The sequence below is a fragment of the Tetrao urogallus genome (genome assembly GCF_951394365.1).
Source record: "Tetrao urogallus genome assembly, chromosome: 5".
In the NCBI taxonomy this organism is placed as follows: Eukaryota; Metazoa; Chordata; class Aves; order Galliformes; family Phasianidae; genus Tetrao; species Tetrao urogallus.
The window spans coordinates 1,043,134-1,062,802 of NC_136818.1; the positions used below are offsets into that span (position 1 = coordinate 1,043,134).

A 19,669-nucleotide genomic window follows, 5' to 3' on the forward strand; every position below is an offset into this window, starting at 1 on the left:
GTACGGAGCCAGCTATACACACTGCATATGTACAGGTATTTTCATAAGGCATAGAATATCTTTGCATTGAAAATAAACGAACGTTATTAAATTTAATTTAATATATACTTTCTTTGAGGTGTTTATGAAAATATCTTTTCTCTATATTTTCGTATGTGACATGATAGAAATATCTCATGGGAAGTACAGGTTAATATATTTCATCTTTATAAAGGCATATACAACTTTGAGGCAGTGTTTCTGATGGACAGCAGAATTCCTAACGAACTGGTATGTGCTTCTGTGTTTTGAAATCATATGAAATTGACCTTAAGAAGTAACTCGATTAAAAAAACGCACCAATGCACAGCCGGAGGCTGACGGGTAGAACTGATACATAGCCACATGAACCAGAGATTTGTGTCGGTCGTGTATTTCTCTCGAGATGATTGGTACTAACATAGAGTATTATACATTTGGCACTACTGTTTGCCATTGGTCCAGCAATTGGCAACAATTGGTTTCCTATGTATAAATCTGTTTGAACATTAGATCTGGCTAGACGTATTTACTATTTATAAAAAAATATTTAGACGGTAAGCTCACGTTGAATAACTAGGTCTACTGTGTTCTGGAAACTCTTCAGTAGTAATACAGCTTTCTCGTGTTCCATATGTACAAAACTGTGTCCGTTTGCCTGCAATGCAGAAACAAGAAGGGAAATCACATGAGATTCTCTGTAATAGCTTCATTTCAGGGGAAGGGATAACACAGAAGGGACAAAAAGCCAAAAACGAGCAGCAGTCACACAGTGATCTCCTGCAACCAGGAGTTCGGAGGGACCACTGCTGCCACAGCTGCTCTGTGGCCTCTTTTCCACATACACTTATGGCTTCAAACAGCTTTATTCCTTCTGAGACCAGATTTCAAGACTACTGCGAGTAACACTGTTAGAAATCAACACTAAAGTGCCAAGAATTGTCCTGAAAACAACGTTAGTGTGAGATGCAAAGGCATGCCTTATATCTCAGCTCGGTTACAAAGCAGTAAATCCCTACCTGGAGGATCTTGTCGCCAGGCTGGAGCAGGCTGGATGCTGGTCCGTCAGGCTGAACCCTAGTAACAAAGATACCCTATAAGTCAGAAGTAACAGAGGTTAGGATGCTATTACCAAGAACTAGTTCCCAAAATACAGGTGTTTCCCTAACTGCTGGGCTGGGGACCTGTGCTCTCTGGCAATGCTCTCAACACCAAACCCCTGTTTTAATCTGCAAGGAGCCAAGCAGCAGCTTGTAGCAGCGCTCGTGACCTGCAGCCTGTTAGCTCCTGGCACCACGAAACTCAGGGGCATCTGAAGCAAGATTCCACTTCACAAATAACATGCAATTGGAAGAGCTTCTGGAAACAGGAGAAACAGGATTAACAGGACTTAATTAATTAAAGCAGAGCAATGGTCTCTAGAATCCTCTCTGAATCCATTGCCTGCAGAGTGAATGACTTTGAAAGGGGATAAACTATTAAATAATGAAGAATATTTTTAGATTTGTGTTTCCTGAGTGATGAGTGCAATATTTCCACACAGCTCACGAGGTCCTGGACCTCTGCACCCACAGCCTCACCTCCCCACTGCCCCACACGGCACTGAGGGAGCACCTCACGCCGGCCCGCAGCTGAGCACAGGCTGCATTTCACCAGGCACACTGCTCTGAGGCACCAGGGACATTCCCTGCTCGTTGCTGTCATGTAAATCCTGTGTCCCCTCAGGGGACTCCTCAGCCTTCTGGAGCAGGGTTCTGCCCAGTGTTTCTGCTGCCCTTCCAGAAACCTGAGCTCCTGCAGAGCAGAGGGATGGAACCTATGGTGCTTACATCTCCCCCACGTGCCATTCAAATGGCAGTTTGAAACATCTGCCATTCAGAACGACTGCTCTGTGCTGCTTCCCCCCATCCCAGCACCATCAGAATGTGACGGCAGGGGCACAGAGCTGCTCAGAGCACTGCTCCCTGCCATCACTGCTGCTCCCATCTCAGGGGCAGAGCAGTGCCATGTGCGTGTGGCTCAGAGGTCTGCAGACAGCAGGCAGTTGCTGAGGACAACATTGGGAAGCAATTGAAAAAGCCCCAACATTTTAAACTGTTCCTTCCTTCAATATAACCATTCTAGCACTCCTTTACACTCAATTTTGAATTGTCTTCATTAGTAATATTCTATCTACAGCTGTTGCTGCACTGCACGTGTAACTAGCTTATGCAGGTACATTCCTAGTGGGACACAGGTTCTCCTTTAAGGATTTCAGACCAGTGACAGACAGTGGAAGCACAACTTAATTCTAACCTCATACATCAAACTGAAAAAGAGGACACAATGTTCCAAATTGCAGTACCAATGGACACCCAACATGAACAACCAGAACTAATACTGGCTGTCCTTGGCCACAATGCACCACAGTGGCCAAGCCTTTAAGTAGCATTACAAACCAGGAGATTGCTTGCCGTGGTGTTCCTAAGCTATGACTCATCTCCAGACCAGTTTGTGGACCAGGACTGCTTTATGTTATGCCCCTGCTACAGACTGCTCTTTCAGTTACCTGGTTGATGGTTACTCCTGCCTCAGCAGTCGCTCTAATGATGCTAAGTGACAAATTAATTGGGGCCTATATTGATTCTCAGAAGGAGAAAGTGAGAGAGATGATGCTGTGCACCACAGTCTGACAATTTATCTGTGTGAACCATAAACCAGACACCCATGTGACTTCTGCTTTAAGTCTCCCATCTTCATTAACCAACCAAACAAACAAAAAGCAAACATTTCTCCCATAGCAGAACAAGGCCACGTGTGGGAAAACTTCCATTTATTGTAACAGAAGTTCATAAAGATGGCATTCATTGTATCTGTGTCTCCACTACAGGCACTCTAAAATAAAGCCCATTTAGTGAGAAACGCACGACTCACCTTATCGGAAGGTTTGAATGGATTGCCTTGTCCACTTATTCCACCACTGATACTAAAACCAAGGCCAGGATTCTTCTCTATCCTCACACAAAACTAGGTTAAAAAGATACAGCAAGGTAAGTGACTGCCAGCACCAAAGCCTGACCAAACAATGGCATCTTCTCGTACGGCTGAGCTCACATCAACAAGATGAGTTCACCCTCTCAAGAGCCGTATTCACAACGCAGTAAAAGCCATTCAAATGTTTTTAAAATGAAAGATTTTCACGGTTTCAACATGCTACAGTGATACTACGATACTCACAGAGCTCTGCCTCTTTTTGCATATATTTCAATCTTTATTTTCAAGGAGAAAAATAAAAGACACTTGTGAAAAGGCAGTTTGTGTCAGCCCAGTCTTTCCCTCTCACTGGAACCTCGGGTAATTATGTCAGTAAGAACAGAATCTGCCCCTACAGTCCATGTTGTGCACTTCCATTGCTCCAGCTGTCACACCCCTGGCTGCTGTGCAGGTGACAAACAGCTGCAAGCAATGGGAAGCTCAGAGATCTTCAGAATCTTGCCAGTATCAGCCCCAGGAGCTCTGAGCACCAATGGTTTTACAAGGGCTCTCTTCCAAGAAATCGTGCTGAACCTTATCTGTCGGTCAGGGTGGATTTCAATGGCATTGGCTAATTTAGCGTAAAATAAAAATGACATCTGTGCAGCTTAATGACCACTCATCAAGGTGCAAGGAATGGCTGCTGAATCTCAGTGCTCAGCCCCGGGACTTAAACCAGGCAGCTGCTGGCATGGCCTGCCAGCACTTCACACAGGAGAGAGTTTTAGTGTTGGATCTGAGCCTCGTTCCTCGAGTCAGGTGCCTCCAGCAGTCACTGACATCGGTAAGGCCAAGCAGATCGGGGACAGGACCACCCAGGGAAGCTCACAGCACCCACCAGGGGAGGGTGCAGCATCTGCCAAACATGCACTGTCAGCACTGAGCCAGGATGCTGCAAACTGGGAGGAACTGCGGACAAATTCAGCATGACCACTGATGTCAGCAACCTCAGTGGCAGCATTCCCTGGTCAAGCCAAGAAAACCAGTGTCATTCCCTGGTGCTGGGCAGCACAGCCCACCTCCCCGCCCTGCGTGGCACATGGCAGTGCTGCCCCGGGCTCCCTCATACGGCTGTGTGGAAGAGGGGGGTAAAGGAGCATCTTTCACAGCGTTACTTTCTGCAGACACGCTCCCACCTGCTCCTGGTAGGCGTCCGTACTCCTCTGCCCCTTGGTCTGGATGAGGCATCGCCCCGTCTGCGGCGCTCGGGAGCTCTGCGAGGAGGGGATCTGGATGGGCAGCGGGGGCTGGTACTGCTGGATGGTCACCTTGTTCATGTTCCCCTCGTACTGCTGCTCACGGCTGCGGTGCTGCAGGCTTTGCGACCCCATCAAGGTCTGGATGTGGCTACCTGCCTGTGGGTAATGCAGCCCGTTAGGCCAGAAAGTCAGGAAGCTGAAAAGAAGCAATTATTACAACTTACAGAGTCAAGTACGAGCAAACCTCTTAAATCCCATCAGAGGTTTGTCTTCTGAGCACTGTTAGGAACAGCTGTGATTAAAAGCGGCGAGGATACGCTCATTTAGCGACCCAGAAAGGCTTAAGGGAAATCAGCCAGATGCAGTACGTTTCATAAACAGAAAGTTGTTTTTTCCTCGTGTCGTGATACATGAATACATGCTTCAGCTCAGAATGTATTAAAAAATACACTGAACTGGAGTGGATTATTCATCACAGCATACTCAAAGACATTGAGAAGCATCCTCCATCACTCCACTGCACTGCTTTCAGATTACAGCCACCCACCAAGGATGAGCATTTGAGCACTATATTTGAAGACCATGAACATGAAGGAGCATTAGAACTGCACATCTCAGTATCTGCCAGCTTCTGTGGACAAAGTGAAAACAACAGTGGCACAATCCCTTGCCGTTATGCAGCTCTGATCTTCATTAGTACTGACCCCTTCTGACTCTGCTGAGAGTCAGCACTGGAGAGATGGTATTTCAGAGGTGATCAACATTAACACAGCCAAAGACCAGAATGTTTTGTACCTGTCAGCCATTCATCTGACCTTGCAAGTGATAACAACCAAGGCATTGGAACTAACTGCTTGCTGCCACTGCTAAAATGCACTGGGATGAATTTTCAAGAATTGCCTGCTGAATACATCATTAATTTCGATGCCGTTGGAGCAACTCAAGGTACTGAATGCAGCAAGATGCACAATGACTGCAAGCAAAACTGCTCTGCCTTGGTGTTCTGCTGATTGCATCTGAACAGAAGGACCAGCTAGCACAGCCAGAATATGTCTGGCAGGTCTGTGTCTGAGTACCTGAGATGGGTAGCCTCATGAAAAACGGCACAGAACTCTGCTACTGTTGTACCCTGCTCTTTAGTGCCCAAGCTCTCTTCTTAAAGAGCACATGGACATGACAGTGTTAATGGGCACTGACCAACTTGCTCCTGGAAGAGCCTGGGGAAGTCAGTCTGCACTGATTATCCTGCTTTACGGGTCAGAAAGATCTGCAGTTCCTCCCAAGATTAGAAGGGAATTGCCCAGGACAGACTTGGAGCAATTCATCAGCTCCCAGCACATCAAACCACATGCCCACGTCACCCTGAGCTATGCAGGTCCTGTGCTTCATGTGCTTGGCACTCATTGCTGAAGCATCCAAAAAGAGAGGAATCTCATAAATCCCACTGTTTGACTCAGATATGATGCAGCTTCATCCACCACAGCATCTGCATCAGGCACAACGTCCACCTCAAAGGAAGACACCAATTTCGGACACAAACAACACCGTGCTTCTTCACTGAAAATCTTCAGATCTTCACATCAGCCTAAAAGAGCTCCAGACTGAGCAGCAGACACTGGAAATAAAACAGAAGGACCCTCCAGTTCCCCAGTTCTGGCTAACAGATACACCTCTAAGTCAAAAGAGGAAACGGAGACTCAGCCATGTTAGTGCGTCCTATTTCCAGGCAGCTGCCTTGCTCCAGTTCCTTGCACAGCTGCTGAGCCCCATACAGCCCACGCAGGGCTCTCCAAGAGTTTGTGTAGCCTCAGTTGCGTGTTCCACTGCCACCCACAGCCGCTGCAGCAGCCAACCTGCCCCCAGGCTGCTGGTCTCAGCGGCCGTTCATCTTCCATCTTCATTTTCACTCTTCAGCCACTCATTTCCATCAGCAGTGACTCCAGGCTGCCTTTGGGTGCTCCTCTCCCACACCTCTACCCCTTCCTTCTTACAGAAAAGCAGGTCGTTCAGAATGAAGCTGACATGACATAAAAGCACAAGCTCTGCAGTTCTCTAACAAGGCAGTGGTTACTTGATTTGAAGGTTAGTAAACTTAAAACTTATCCATACGATATCTTGTATATACCATAACTTATCCATAAAACTTATCCGTACAATAAATATCCCACAGAGTATGAGCTGATCACTTAAATGATGATACTTAGATGAAAACAAAGCTGCTGTTTAGTCCGTAGCGTGAGCAGTGAAGAGGTCAGAAGTTAACCCTCACATCCCATACATTACACAGTTATATGTGTAGTATTCCCACCCCCCAACGAACTGAAGTACCACCACGACACAAACTGCAGCCCTCTGGGTGCAGCTGGTTTCGCAGCAGGCACTGTGATGGCGACATTCTCCACCATTCTGAGCACAGCCTGTGGGTGGCACTTCCTCTCAGAAGAGCACATCCCAGCTTTCTCCCAGCCATGTCCCAAGGGCAGCTCTGCCCCAGGCTGACTGCTCTGTGGGAGCCCTTTCCAACTGTGACTACAGGTACTGTGCTATGGGTAAACAACAACAGCTTCTACAATGTGTATTACATCATGTCATTGTTCCTTATGGTGTACTTCCTTTCTATAGGAGATTTTTGGAATCCAAGGCCCTGCAGGTGATTTACATTGGAAACGAGATGAGCATTGTCCAAACAACACACTGCAAAGCACCTCCTGAGGACGGGTAAACAGTTTCCAGAATTCATTTCTCATTCCTGTTAATAGACTTTGTTTGAAGAGATGATATCACCACTGCTTGTGCACTCATGCTGCGGCTCCTGCTGGAGGTGGGTAAGCTGAAAACAAACCCTGTTCTCAGAAAGGGCGATTATTTGTTCTTCAGAAAAAGGTCTCCATCATGCCCACCGCCTCCCCTGATCTCATTGCTATTCTGTACTTCATTCAGCATCACCCTAAATGGTAATTATTGTTAGCTCAGTGCCCGATGCTTACAGCATAGCTGAAGCAGTGGGTGCAACAAAGGGTTGCTCCCTGGAGTGCAGCAGATTTCAGTACAGTTATGCAACATTTGTGCTTACTGCTTTGGAGCACTGAGACGCTCCAATATTCAGAATGAACCAGAATCTGCAGTTCCTTACTACAGTGACACTGGTGATGCGAGACATAAACAGGTATCCAGTCGTGATGGTGGGTAAGCGCAGGTTTTACCCCCAAATGCTTGTGAAGTTAAGGATAACTTAGGATACAAAGCGTAACTCCTCATAAGTGCAAACTGCCTTGTCTCTACCTTCTTGAAAGGGTTGCTGCTGTCTTGGAGAAACAGATGTGAAGCCAGTCGGGGAATATTTATCTCATCAGTGCTGACGGTTAATTACACCGCTGAAGTTTTCAATAGGCACACTGTAACTCATAAGACTTCATCCAGGAGCAGGACCCGTCTCCACACAGACAGCAATGGGTGCCACTGTCGCTGCTACAGGCACAGCTCCCCTTGTGAAGCTGGAGGTGCTCGGGGTGTCCCGGCAGTGGCAGCCCATGAGCTGCTCCCCACCTCAGCACGTTTCCTTTTGGTCATGAACCGACGGATGTGATTGAAATGAGGAATGTGAGTGAAGGATTTTGAGGACAGGAGGGGCTGGTGGCTGCCCGCCATGTGCAGGAATACATCTACGACCCACGGTGCCCAGTTCTCACACTGCAGCATTGGAATAAATACAACGATGGGTACAGCATCAAAACAAGGCCCTTCGTTCCTAGTGACTGCTGCTTAAAACACTGACACCAAACCAGAAGACCTTTAAAAGCCCCTTCCAACACGAGCAACTCCACAATTCCACAAAAACAAGCATCTCCCAGGCCCGCCCCAGGGCCCCCCTGCTCCCCGGCCGCGCTGCTCACCTTCTTGCTGACGGTGTCGGGGGGCACATCCCGCCGCCCCAGCGGGTAGGGGTTCCACTGGCCGCTCCCCGGCCCCTCGTCCTGCCCGTTGTCCAGGACGCTGCTCTGCTGCGACGGGGTCTGTTCACAAACGGTAGGGCAGCCTTTAGTCACCAGCAACAACTCTGCTCCAACCTTATTTCAGTAATCAACACTAGTGCTAAAATGGAAATCTCTTAAATATCTACAGCATTTCGTTAACGCACAGTCGTACGCCAGTGGGACTCTGCAAGTTAGAGATCTTAAATACACAGGAGAAATAACGAGCACGATGAATGATGAGAGAAAAGAGCAAACTCATTTACCCTTGATCCTTGTTTTCAGAACAACAAATTTTGGCAAAGTCGCGTATTTCAATGGGCATTAATTGTTTGAATGAAAGCTTTCCTACTGGCCACCAAAACCATTTCATTGAATGCTGAGCAAGGCCAGACGACTCCCCTCCCTTTGCTCAGACAGACATCCCCTGCAGTGGCACTGCGGCCATGGGATGCTCAGCACACAGCTCTCCTGGTTCCAAGGCAGCCAGGCACCGTAAGCACATTAACCACAAGGTAATTGCTTTCCTGAGTACAAACGGACATCACATACGCATCATTTCCTAAATAAGTCTGGCACTTTTTCGGGTACTTTTTCTCTGCTTTTCTCTCCTTTCAGACACGACTCGGGTCACTTCCTCACCCCACAGTTCTCGGTGCCCTTCAAGCCATCTGCACCTTCCTGCCTCCTCCAGCTTTTCTCCTCTTGCTGTGTTTCTTTATCACAGCTGAAATAACACTGACATGGATATGGCACTCTGTGCCAGGCCCCCAAAGCTCTCCAGCACTGCCCTCCTGCGGGAAGCAGCTCCTCCTTCAGCTTTGGTTGGTGCAGTGCTTTTTCTCTCCATCCCCCAACCAATTCTTTTTTCCATTTAGGTTTGAAACAATTGCAAAACACTTCTTCAGATGACTGAAGAACACATGGGACTGCAGCTTTGAAACATTACAGCCAATTAGTGGCCAATTAGGAACTTTTCCCCTACAGTGCAGGCTTAGCAATCCTTTAAGAATAAATACAGTAAAACTTTTAAAAGCTGCACTCCTCAGGGGTGAGTAAAGGAAATTCCTCCTTAATTATTTCAAATCCAAGGAAACTGTCACCATTCTCTCATCATTCAAGAAGTCTTCCAGAAGAATCAGGAAAGCTGTGATTTCCTCTCACGAAACTGACAGCCGGGAGTTCCCCCATTCCTGCGGGCAGAATGCAGGTCCTGCTAAGGGGATCGGCCCCTCTTCTGCCTCCACACCTGCGTGCCCCCACCAGGAGCAGCAAACTGCTTCTGCAACAAAAGTGCTCTGCGCAAAACGCCGAGCTCTGAGGAGCAGCAGGAAATTATGGAGCAGAAAGGGCCCTGTGGACGCAGCGCTGCCAGGCAGGAGCTCACTGCTGCAGCTTTGCCTGCTGAGCAACACACGTCCATATGCTGATGCCTGGCAGGGCTGCTGCACACTTCTGCGCCTGCTGCAACCCAAAGCACAGCTATGAGAAGCAGTGTGGTGCAGACACTGACCATTCAAAGCCTCACCGCAGCCTTCCTCGTGAGCACCCAACTGATGTGCGGTGCTGAGTTCACACTCAACGAGGAAAAAAAATCAGAGGGTGCTTTTTGAAGAGAAAGAAAGATTCTGTGATAAAAGTTCCTCTTTCCATTTTCTGCAGCAAAACGAATCCCCCTCCTTGGCATGTTACTCGTTCACAGAGCTTGGATGGACTGTAAACCAGCAAAAACCACTTCTCCACTTTGTCAGGGAGAACTGGGGGCAGCAGTTCATACGTGGAGAGGGCTCAGTAGTTAACCTCATCAGAATACATAATTGCTAAACATGGTTTCCTGATCTTCCACTGGACAAGCAGACCCCACTCGTTACTCTCCTGAATCCGGCCACAGCACAGAGGGAGGAGAAGAGGAGAGGATGGAGCTGCCATGGCCTGGATTCACTGAGAAGCGCAAAATGTTTTACAATGCATGAAAGAACAAAATCAAACAATAATAAACATTAATTATTCTTTGTCCAACAACAGTCTTACCCCCTTCCCAAATGGTACAGTGAGAGAACGCACCCCTCGTGCCTTTCAGCATCACGTCACATGGATATGTAGCAATGAAATGCCAGTGGGATATAAAGCAAAATAATTCACACGCCCCAGACACATCACCCTGACCGGTTCCTCTGATGTCCAGGTTTTCATTTCCAAATTCACCTACACCTCAAAACTGTGGAAGTGATATTACTCTGAACTTTGTGTACAAAACCTCTCCGCCTGACCGCAGCTGCTGTCGGATGGATGGGTGTCTGTGAAGGACTGCTGACAAGAGGTACCACACACCCAAACAGACAGACAAACTCTCAGATGGGAAAAACAGCACGAGCAACACCGGACAGCTGTCCACGTCCCAGCACACACAGCCACAGCCGAGACCTGAGCTGGACAACGAGGAGGCAGACGCCCACACTGGGATTCGCCCAAACCTGGGACAGCTGAATGGTGGTGGTGGTATGGAGAGTCACAGCAGGGGAACCTGACAGCCATCCGTGCGTGCTGTGCGCGCTGTTAGGCTATCGCAGCTTTGCTTGAGAACCCCGCTGTGTGCTGGCGTTAGCCAGGAGCCCTTTGGCCAGCACAGCCTGCTCACGCTGCTGCCCTCGGTTCTCTGGCACGTGGGGTTGGATGTCAGCCCTACCCCAGCAGCCCAGCCCTCCCTGGCACTGCACCAGCTGGCTGCAGCCACGTGCCCGCGGCAGGTCAGCAATTAACAGGGCAGATGATGGCGTTCCAGTGCCTGGCTCTGCACTCTGCTACCATTTAATTACAAGCAGAGATGCAGCTCATTTGCACCACCAGCTACTGCTGTAACGAGGTGCGGCACGCAGCGATGCTCGCCCTTCTGGCACCACACGGCCCCACACGTGGCTACAGCAGGGCTCAGCATCTCCCTGGCACCCAGAGACGGGTCAGCAGTGGCCCTCATTATTCTCCTCACCCAACATCTGCACATGTAGAGCAGTGTATGTATGCACTTATCAACAATATATCATTAACAGTTGCAAAATACTCAGCAAAAATAGGAAAAATGCTATTTCTAAGGGCGTTACTAAAACAGTTGAACGTTACGTTAGGTGTGCGAGCCACTTATCGTGGCACATATCAGCTATTACAGAGTGCCCCGCTGATGTTCAAATGTTACAAATCCTGTCTCTTGGAACCTATTCAACTGCATGTCAAACATCTTTACATTAATTTTTTAAGATTAAACAGTCGCAAAACAAAGCATGTTCTTCATTTCTATGCACACATCAAGTCGTTTAGAAAACATAATGATTGCATCATCTAACACAAGAGCAGAAAGCAGTAATGACAGCCATGTGAGCTCCTTCATCCAAAAAGCAAGATCATCGAGTAGGAAAACACCGTTACCATCATCTTTGCTTTTTGGATTGTGTACAATATAAGCATGAACAGTAGGCAAAAGCTAAACCAAGAGAAAGCAAGGATTATTATCAATTTATTTGGTAATGCTGGTATATGCTGGCTATCCCATACTTACTTTCGGTAGAGGTAGCTCTTGAAGCATTTGGTTTTCAAATTTAGATTTAGTCTGCAAGTTTAAAGTCATGCTTCTGCCGGCATGCATTGCTGAAAACCCTCCAGAGTGCAGCATGCCAAGGCTAACTGTGTTGTGTTTGTAAGCAGCGGTCTGAGTAGAGGAAACAACCACGTGACAGGATATGAACACACATGCTCCTTCAATTAAGTATCACACATATATGGTTAATTTCACAAAGTTTTAGTTTAAGCAAACAAACAGTACCAAGAAGTAAATAGCTTTTTGATGCATGCACTGAGTCACACGGAAGCAAATACATCGCTAGTTGTACATAAAATGGGTACCATAAAAGACTTCAACGCTGACAGCAGATGAAATATGTTCTTATCTATATTCTGAGAACTGCGGTATATAATGTGGCACACGTCTTTACTTTAAAAATACGGCCAAATTTTGGCACGTCTGCACCACCCCAGCTGGGCCAGAAAACACATCTGGCATAATGGTGGGAAGTCCTCCACGGGATGAGCCTGCAGGCATGCATCCCTGCGGGCAGCCCGCCCCGAGCTGCTGGGTGCTGCAGACAGCTGGAGGCCAGCTCTGCCTCTGCAGCATCGCTGGGAGCGGGGCATAACTGTGTGACATCACCAGTGTCAGCTTTCCGCCAATCAGAGCATTTCTTAAGCACATACTCCTTGTAAGCTACTAGTAAAGATGCTTCTAAAGCACCTGGGAAGTGTTTATTGCTACCAGAACCTTCTCTACCTGGCTGCTGTACTGTGCCTGGGGTGGGCGCTTTCCAACCTGTTTCACGCAGCACAGGGAACCTAGCTGAAGGAAGGAAAGAGCTTCAGCCTTTGAGCCAGGTCAGAAAGGTTACCCACTTAACTCTTGGTGGTATTTTAGCATGTGTCACGTCTGTGCAATTGGGAGGGACAATAAACATATCCACACCAAACTCGTGGATATCTAGCATGAAATACGTAGGCAGACACATTTTGCTACTAACCTATGCGCCAGAGCACAGCAGCTTTTCACAATCACTGTAGGCTATGAAGTAAACCCAGATTCATAAAGTAGGCCATTAAATAGTCAACATCATTATAAGAAATCATGCACTGTCCTAATCGTGTTACGTTTCGGATAGAAGATAAATGGGCAAAAGCTCCTATTGCTAAGAGGAGTAACGATCATATTCCACGTTAAAAGCAGTGGCAGCGTATTTCCAGTAATGCTTTTCAATGCTAAGAGAGAGCTTTAAGATGCCTCTGCTAACAGCAATCTGAAAACTAAAATTACGATGATTATTTTTTCTTTTTTTTTTGGTTGATATTTTTCCTCGTTTTGTTTTACCGCAAAGACGCATCCGGCCTCTTCCCACGCTCTCGAATCGTTACGGGAGCGGCGGCCTTCGGCAGCGCCCACAGCTGAGGCCAGGAGGGGATGCCCCTGTTGGGCAGGCAGCAGCAGGGCTCCTCCCTGCCGCTCTGCACACAAAGACCCCCGCAGCGCCAACGCGGGATTTCATTACTGGGAGCTCTGGCGGTCACCACTGCACGTGCAAATAGTTTGAAATACCAAAACACACGACTAAAGGCATTAATTGCAGAGAAGTGCCAAACATACCCTGTCTAACCTTCTAGCTTCTATATGTCTAAGTAGCTGTTGTCTCCAGTCAGCAGGCATTTTAGCACAGCTCTCATTTCCCTTCACAGGGGTGGGCCTTGTCTTTATATCACTGCTATCGGAAGGCTTGTCGCCATAGTTACCCAAGTTATAGTCTGACGGTATCTTTTCCAGCAGAGCCGCCATGGTGGGCCTCGCTGAGACCGGCCTGGTTTGAGAGGTGCCATAACTCTCTGTACTGTAGCTTCTTGCGGACAAGGGCCTCCTTTGGGTGAGGTTTTTAACGGGAAAGCTGCCGGTCTGGGCTTTCACTTCTTGGTAGGAAGGATGCTCGTCCTCGTACCTGCCGTTCCTCTTGAGGAACTGGGACTCGGAGACCGAGATGCTGCCCTGGCGCTCCATGGCCCCGCGGTATGGAGCCCGGCCGTACCTGTCGCCGGGCGGCAGCTCGTGGGGCTCGCTCACCCTGCGGAACATGGACATCTCGGTGGAGCTGGCCAGAGAATCCGCCCTCCTCAAGAAGCCCGGCCTGGAGCCCTGGCTCGTGAAGGGCGTGCTGACGGCATCCTCGTTCACCGACGGCTGGGAGAAGGAGAACATGTGCTCCACGGGCGGGTAGCCGCGGTACGCCCTGGGGCTGACCAGCTCCTGGGGCAGGTTCTTGCTCTGCGGGGCGATGTACTCGGGGTTGAGCTGGAAAGGCGGCGGTAGCCTCTTCTCGGCCGTGACCTCCACTGCTCCCTGCGGGTTGAAGCTTTGGTCAAACTGGTAGACCTTCTTCGTCACGGATGACTTCTGCTGCGGCTGCACCTTGACGCTGCCGTAGGTCAGCAGCTCGTCGTCCAGCATGGGGACCGACTGGCTGCGGGACATGCTCAGCATGCCGTGCTCCGGGCCCAGCAGCTTGTCCACCCTCTCGTGGGCTCCTACAGTATCGTTACCAGATGCATAGTTTTCTAAAGGAATATTATAAACCTTGTAGGTACCGATGTCTATCTCGTCGATACTTTGCGATTTCTTAAATTTGTTAGTTTTTAAATCCCTCATCATCGGAGAAAGCCTTTCCGTACTCTTGCTGATGGAAATAACGCTTTTAGAAGGGTCTGGGCGACAGTGGATATGTGAAAAGACATTTGTGAGGCTTCTGTTAGCATTTGAATCGTGATATTCCCATGCTATTCCGGGAGCGAAAGTGCTAGTTATCTCAGGAGACTCTTTGACATGATCTTTCCGCTCGGGCAAAGGGCTGGTGGTGGGGGTGTTTTCCAGTTTGGAAGGAAAAGCTGTCCTGTCTTCAAAAGGACTAGGGGTTCTGGTCCAATTTTGCCAAGGGTTGGGAGGAGGCACTTCAGATTCGTGTGTGTTTCTGAGCGTCGGCTGCTCCAGCTCCAGAGGAATGCCAACTATCCTGTCCTGCCTAATCAGCGGCCTGCGCCCATGCGCAGATGTGCTTCTAGATTTCGTGCTTAGCAGAGGGTTAGCGCTGGGGTTCTCCACCACACTCTCCTCCGCCACGAAGCCGGTGTTGTCGTAGTGTGAGCTGTCATTCCAGCTGTCGGTGAAGGTCTCACTCAGAGGACGCCGGTCGGTGCGCGGCGGCACGTTCCCTGCCGGAGCAGATTCCCGTTGGCTCAGTAATGGCTTTGTTTCGAGGGGCTGCGGAAACGATTGCACCAGCCTGCTGAAATAAAACAAAGCAAACCAAGGTAAAATGCCCTCCATTGGAGCACAGAAGCAGTCAGCAGAAAGACACACTCGTAACGCTATTTAATATTCTCCCATCTGTACTCGGGCTTTGGGATCATATCATGAGATGTGCACCTTATGTCACTGATCTGGCATGTGCCCGCAGCAGTATGTTGCACTGGAGCACAGATGCTGGAGGTACGCACACTGAGAAAACAAGAAGCAAGTCAGAATTCCTGGATGGCTCAAAACCAAGCTCACACATAAATCCAGCTGAACATATTTTCCTGCTTCAAAAATAACCTTCTGTGAGTACAGGGGAAATGTTTCACACTTGCAACTTTTTTTTTTTTTTTTTTAAACAAAGCTACCAGATGGAGTTTGTGTGTCTTCTCACCACCAAGACGCTACACATCTCCAGCAAGCAGACTCCCTGTGTAATGCAAAGGGCTTGGGGATTTCATAAGATGGAGGTACATTTGGGTGACCGGAGGCAGGAACAGGCAGAGCACAGTGTTCCTTGAATGCAACAAGAGCACTTTCCAGCTGCTGATGGCCGGTGTGGATTACAAATTCCAATCATCTGCATTGCAATTGGAGTTCTGGGGCAGAGTGAGGCTCAGGACAGCATGAATGAGAGACACACGCACTCTGTTAACACTAAACTACAGCCAGCTGCAGCTTAGGACCACACAGAGCGGAGTAATTACAGCTCAATTATGAGGTGCTTTTAGGGCATGGCTGTTGTACGTGGCTGGAAAAGCAGCCGCAGAATTATTGACGTTTACAGAGCAGGAAGGAATGGCCAACACTCTGCAGCCTGGGCTCGTATTGCCATGTACACCCCAAGAAACCTGGGGTAAAACGTTACTGTTTTGATTTGAATGTTTTAACAGCTAGCATCAGTCCATATGGTGTGACAAGGTAAGACAAAAGGCAATCAGAAGCTGTGTTAAAAAGAGGCTCACACCTGTTCCCCCACAAAGAGTTATTCACTGCTTCTTTAGCGGATGTCTGCAAGGACCCCATTTTAACGTGCGCGTTGGAGGACCCTGAGGAAGCCTGGGAAGGGGAATAGTCTGAGTAAGTGCCTGAGGAAACGCTGTTATTCAGACAGTGGATCTTATCTGCTTCAGACTCATCTGTCGACTCTGAAACAAAACACAGCAAACATTTTCAGGAGGTGACGTTTGGAAACTAAGCTCCAGAAAAAAACATTTTCAAATGCATACTATGGATATATATATATATATATATATATATATATATATATATATATATATAAGTTTGTGTGCATAAATACGTACAAAATACATTTTATAATCAGTGAAGTATAGAATATGCTAGATCCTGTCTATGCAGATTATGTGTGCACCCGTGTAAAAGGCTGTAAGTCAAGTTAGTACCTTTCTTGTCTTTACCCAGAAGAACAAGTTTGGGTGGGTACAACGGAGTCTCTGGCAGGGAAGGACGAAGTTCCCCTATCCTCATCTCACTGGCAGGATGTCCAAAGGCATCCTGAGGAATACAATAATGTAGAGTGAACATAGGAAACAGTGTCAACAAACATTTTAAAGCCTTCTTTTCATGAATGTGACAAAACACCGACACCCCACCAGACAGAAATAATCTAATCACAATGATTTGTCAGCTGAAAATTCCAATCAGTCCTACAGAAATACTTCTAACATTATGGTGATGCATTCATTTTGAAAATGTGGACAAAACAGATGGAACTTGTAGGATACATCAAGGCCGTGTAGACATTTTTGATGAAGCAGAAGTCACAAAAATGCAAGCTGCCAGTAGAAATAAATAAAAAAATAATATTAATATCTACTTCTAACTTCAGGAGTAAGTGTTCCTCATTCGTTTGTGGCATTAGTCCTTCCATAGATTCAGGTCATGATGTTGCTACACTTCATTAAATTAAATAATTTGGGTTTCAAAAACTCCTCAGGAGTTCAGCAGAGTTCTTTCTGCAGACTTTCTAAGATTCCCCTGCACAACATTCTGCAGTTCCAGACAGCAATGGGATACATACTGAAAATAATGTACGTTAAAAAGTGGAAAGAAAATGAGATGGGGTCTTAGTAAGAAGTATTTCAAACAAGTGCTTTTAAATTAGGCTCATGGGATAGCCAGAAGCAGGAAATTAAGATGAAAACAAGCAATTTGGGGGCATTTTTTTATGTCACCACCGGGAAAAAGTTTAGAAATAAGAAAGGTGCTATTCCCAAAGATGGGTGACCTGGGGAGACAGGGTAGGAGAGGATGCTAAGCGGAGGGATGGCAGAGGTAACCCTGCGCCGAGGAGGAAGACAAACAATATGGGAAGCCCACACTGGGCGTTAGTGTGTGGGATCAGGGGAACATCATGGGGAGAGAACTGGTGGGGATGGGTACAGCAAGACTGTGCTAACTAACAGCAGGGAAGATCCCTGCGGGAAGGAGTAAGAGAAACATGCATCGGCTTGGAGGTGGGAGGATGAGCCGTGATTTTGTAGAGGATGGAGGCTGGGGAAGGAAAATACCCAGTGAGAAAGAAGACATTTTAGAGAGCTACCAGGAGAAAACGAAAAATTAGTAAAGAAAACGAGGAAGGAAACGGTTAGAAGAAACGTAACTGGGAGGGAGCTTTCCCTTGTGGAGACACGATGGGGGTCCTGTGCCCAGACCTTAGCTGTAAAGGCACTCCAGTGATCACGGGTCACACAGTTTTAGAGAGGAGTCAGTAAAGGTAGGAGGTGCAACATTTAGAGAATTTAAAACGGAGTACCAAAAACAAAAATGCATCACTGAAATGTAAACATTTTTTTTAATTTTACTTGATTTTAACCCAAAAGAAAACCTCGAGGAAACTGAGCTCCATTAACTACTTTGTAACAGCAGTGGAAACAAAGATTTGTAGAAGCATTTGCTGAGTGATTTATTCTTGATGAATGTGATTAGATTTAAAAAACAGGTATGTTAATCCTTCTGCTTTTGTGTACTACTAGAGATAGTGCCATACCAACACAGAAAAGAGAAGGCATCCTCACCACCCATTAACTCAACCCCATCAGTGCTAACGTTTATGCAAATACAGCTTCACACTGCATGCTGGGATACTGCAGGATTTTACTGCCTTGATGTACACAGATCCCTTGTGGTGCGTGTGATTTCTCACCTAACAGAACCAGTGTGCACACAGCTCAAAGCTAGCAATAGTGAACAGCCTTTTTCCAGTGCAGAACAATCATTTCTACTGCAGTGTAACAAACTTATCATGCAAAATGACTTTTGAAAAGTAACAAAGTGCATACATTCAGGGAGAGAGATTTCCCACTTTTGAAGCATGGTGCATGCTTCAAACTTATTTCTTGTTGTACCTCTGAGCTTTTTGTACGCTCTTCTTTCTCCTTCCTGTCCAGAGTCGATTTATGAGTGTTGTCTGTATCAGACAGGTGACTCTTATGGAATTCTTGCACCTAGAATCCCAATATTGTGCCATGAAACTTTCAAAAGTTAAAAGCTCAAAATAAAACTACTTGCTGTAAGGCAGGATGAACCAGCAGTTCCATTTTTGACATAACGATGAACACAGATTTTATTTTAGGCATATGACTTTATGAAGTTTTCTATGCCATATTCTTTCTTTTCTATCATTTTAGCCTCCACTCTGGCAGTTCCAACAAAAATCAGTACATTTTGGAAAGAATTAGTCTGGCATTTGTGAACATGCCATGAAGTGAAAGATGTAAGAAACCCCAACCATATTCCATTTGCTACTACTTGGCTTAAAAGGACAAAAAAGGGCACTAATGGAAAATAAAAGGTATTATTGGATAGATCAGTTGTGAGGACAAAGGAAGGAGATGAATGTACTTGTGTTTTATTCCCCAGGACTAAACACAGGAGGATATATGCTGAGGATAGAAAAATACAGCGAGCTGTTTCTCAAGAGAAAGCGCACAGCAGAAACCAGCAAAATAATCGGGAAAGAGAAATACTGTCTGACAACATAAAAACATCACATCAAAATCTAGAGAGCTGTGATTTTCGAAATAACCTCATTCTTAGGGTCTGCTTGCAAAGAACAGAAAGACTCTGAGCAGAGCAGCCCGGGGCTCGGTGCAGGTGCAGCACACATAAGGCAGGGGCGATGGTGCAGGGCTCTTAGCCTGCACTGGACCAGAGGAACAACCTGCTGAGAGCTGGGGCAATCGGAAAGATGCCACGCCAGCCATACAGAAATCGAGAAGCAAATGCAACAAATAACCAGATCCAGGCCAAGGTTACTTGGTCCAGGTTGTACTAAGGTTTTAATGAAAGAATAAAGACGAATCCCCTTCCATAGAAGTGAGGCCAATTCAGGCGCAGGCCCAGCTGTGTGTGTGTAGGACAAAGCCTTGCTGTGCCCCTCACCCAGGTCACCCCTCTGCAGGCCTGGGCTCCCTTGAGAGCTACAAAGCCTGGCTAACAAGTCCTCTCCTGGCAAGACCACAAAATGCAACCTGCCTGAAGCTGTGCGTGAAAACCAGTCATAGTATTTTGCTGATAGCAATTACTAGACTGACCAAAAGAAAATGCAGCCATCAATCTAGAAATGTAGAGAGTCCCCAGAA

At 47.2% G+C, this 19,669-nt stretch overlaps 1 protein-coding gene across 4 annotated transcripts in view; it reads right to left on the minus strand.

The window, feature by feature from the left end:
* Positions 1-568: 568 nt before the first annotated feature.
* LRRC7 (leucine rich repeat containing 7) overlaps positions 569-19,669 on the minus strand; it is a gene marked incomplete at its 3' end in the record, with an annotated part of 70,000 nt that continues 50,899 nt past the window's right edge. The window contains exons 16-25 of one of the 4 annotated variants that reach the window (XM_079535597.1): positions 18,434-18,532; positions 16,469-16,580; positions 16,033-16,213; positions 13,377-15,057; positions 11,751-11,900; positions 8,123-8,242; positions 4,167-4,385; positions 2,932-3,024; positions 1,038-1,112; positions 569-676 (exon numbers count right to left, since the gene is read on the minus strand). In XM_079535597.1, coding sequence (XP_079391723.1) covers positions 569-676; positions 1,038-1,112; positions 2,932-3,024; positions 4,167-4,385; positions 8,123-8,242; positions 11,751-11,900; positions 13,377-15,057; positions 16,033-16,213; positions 16,469-16,580; positions 18,434-18,532 — 2,838 coding nt within the window. The remainder of the gene's footprint in view (positions 677-1,037; positions 1,113-2,931; positions 3,025-4,166; positions 4,386-8,122; positions 8,243-11,750; positions 11,901-13,376; positions 15,058-16,032; positions 16,214-16,468; positions 16,581-18,433; positions 18,533-19,669) is intronic. The other 3 variants (XM_079535598.1, XM_079535599.1, XM_079535600.1) reach the window with 3 other exon arrangements.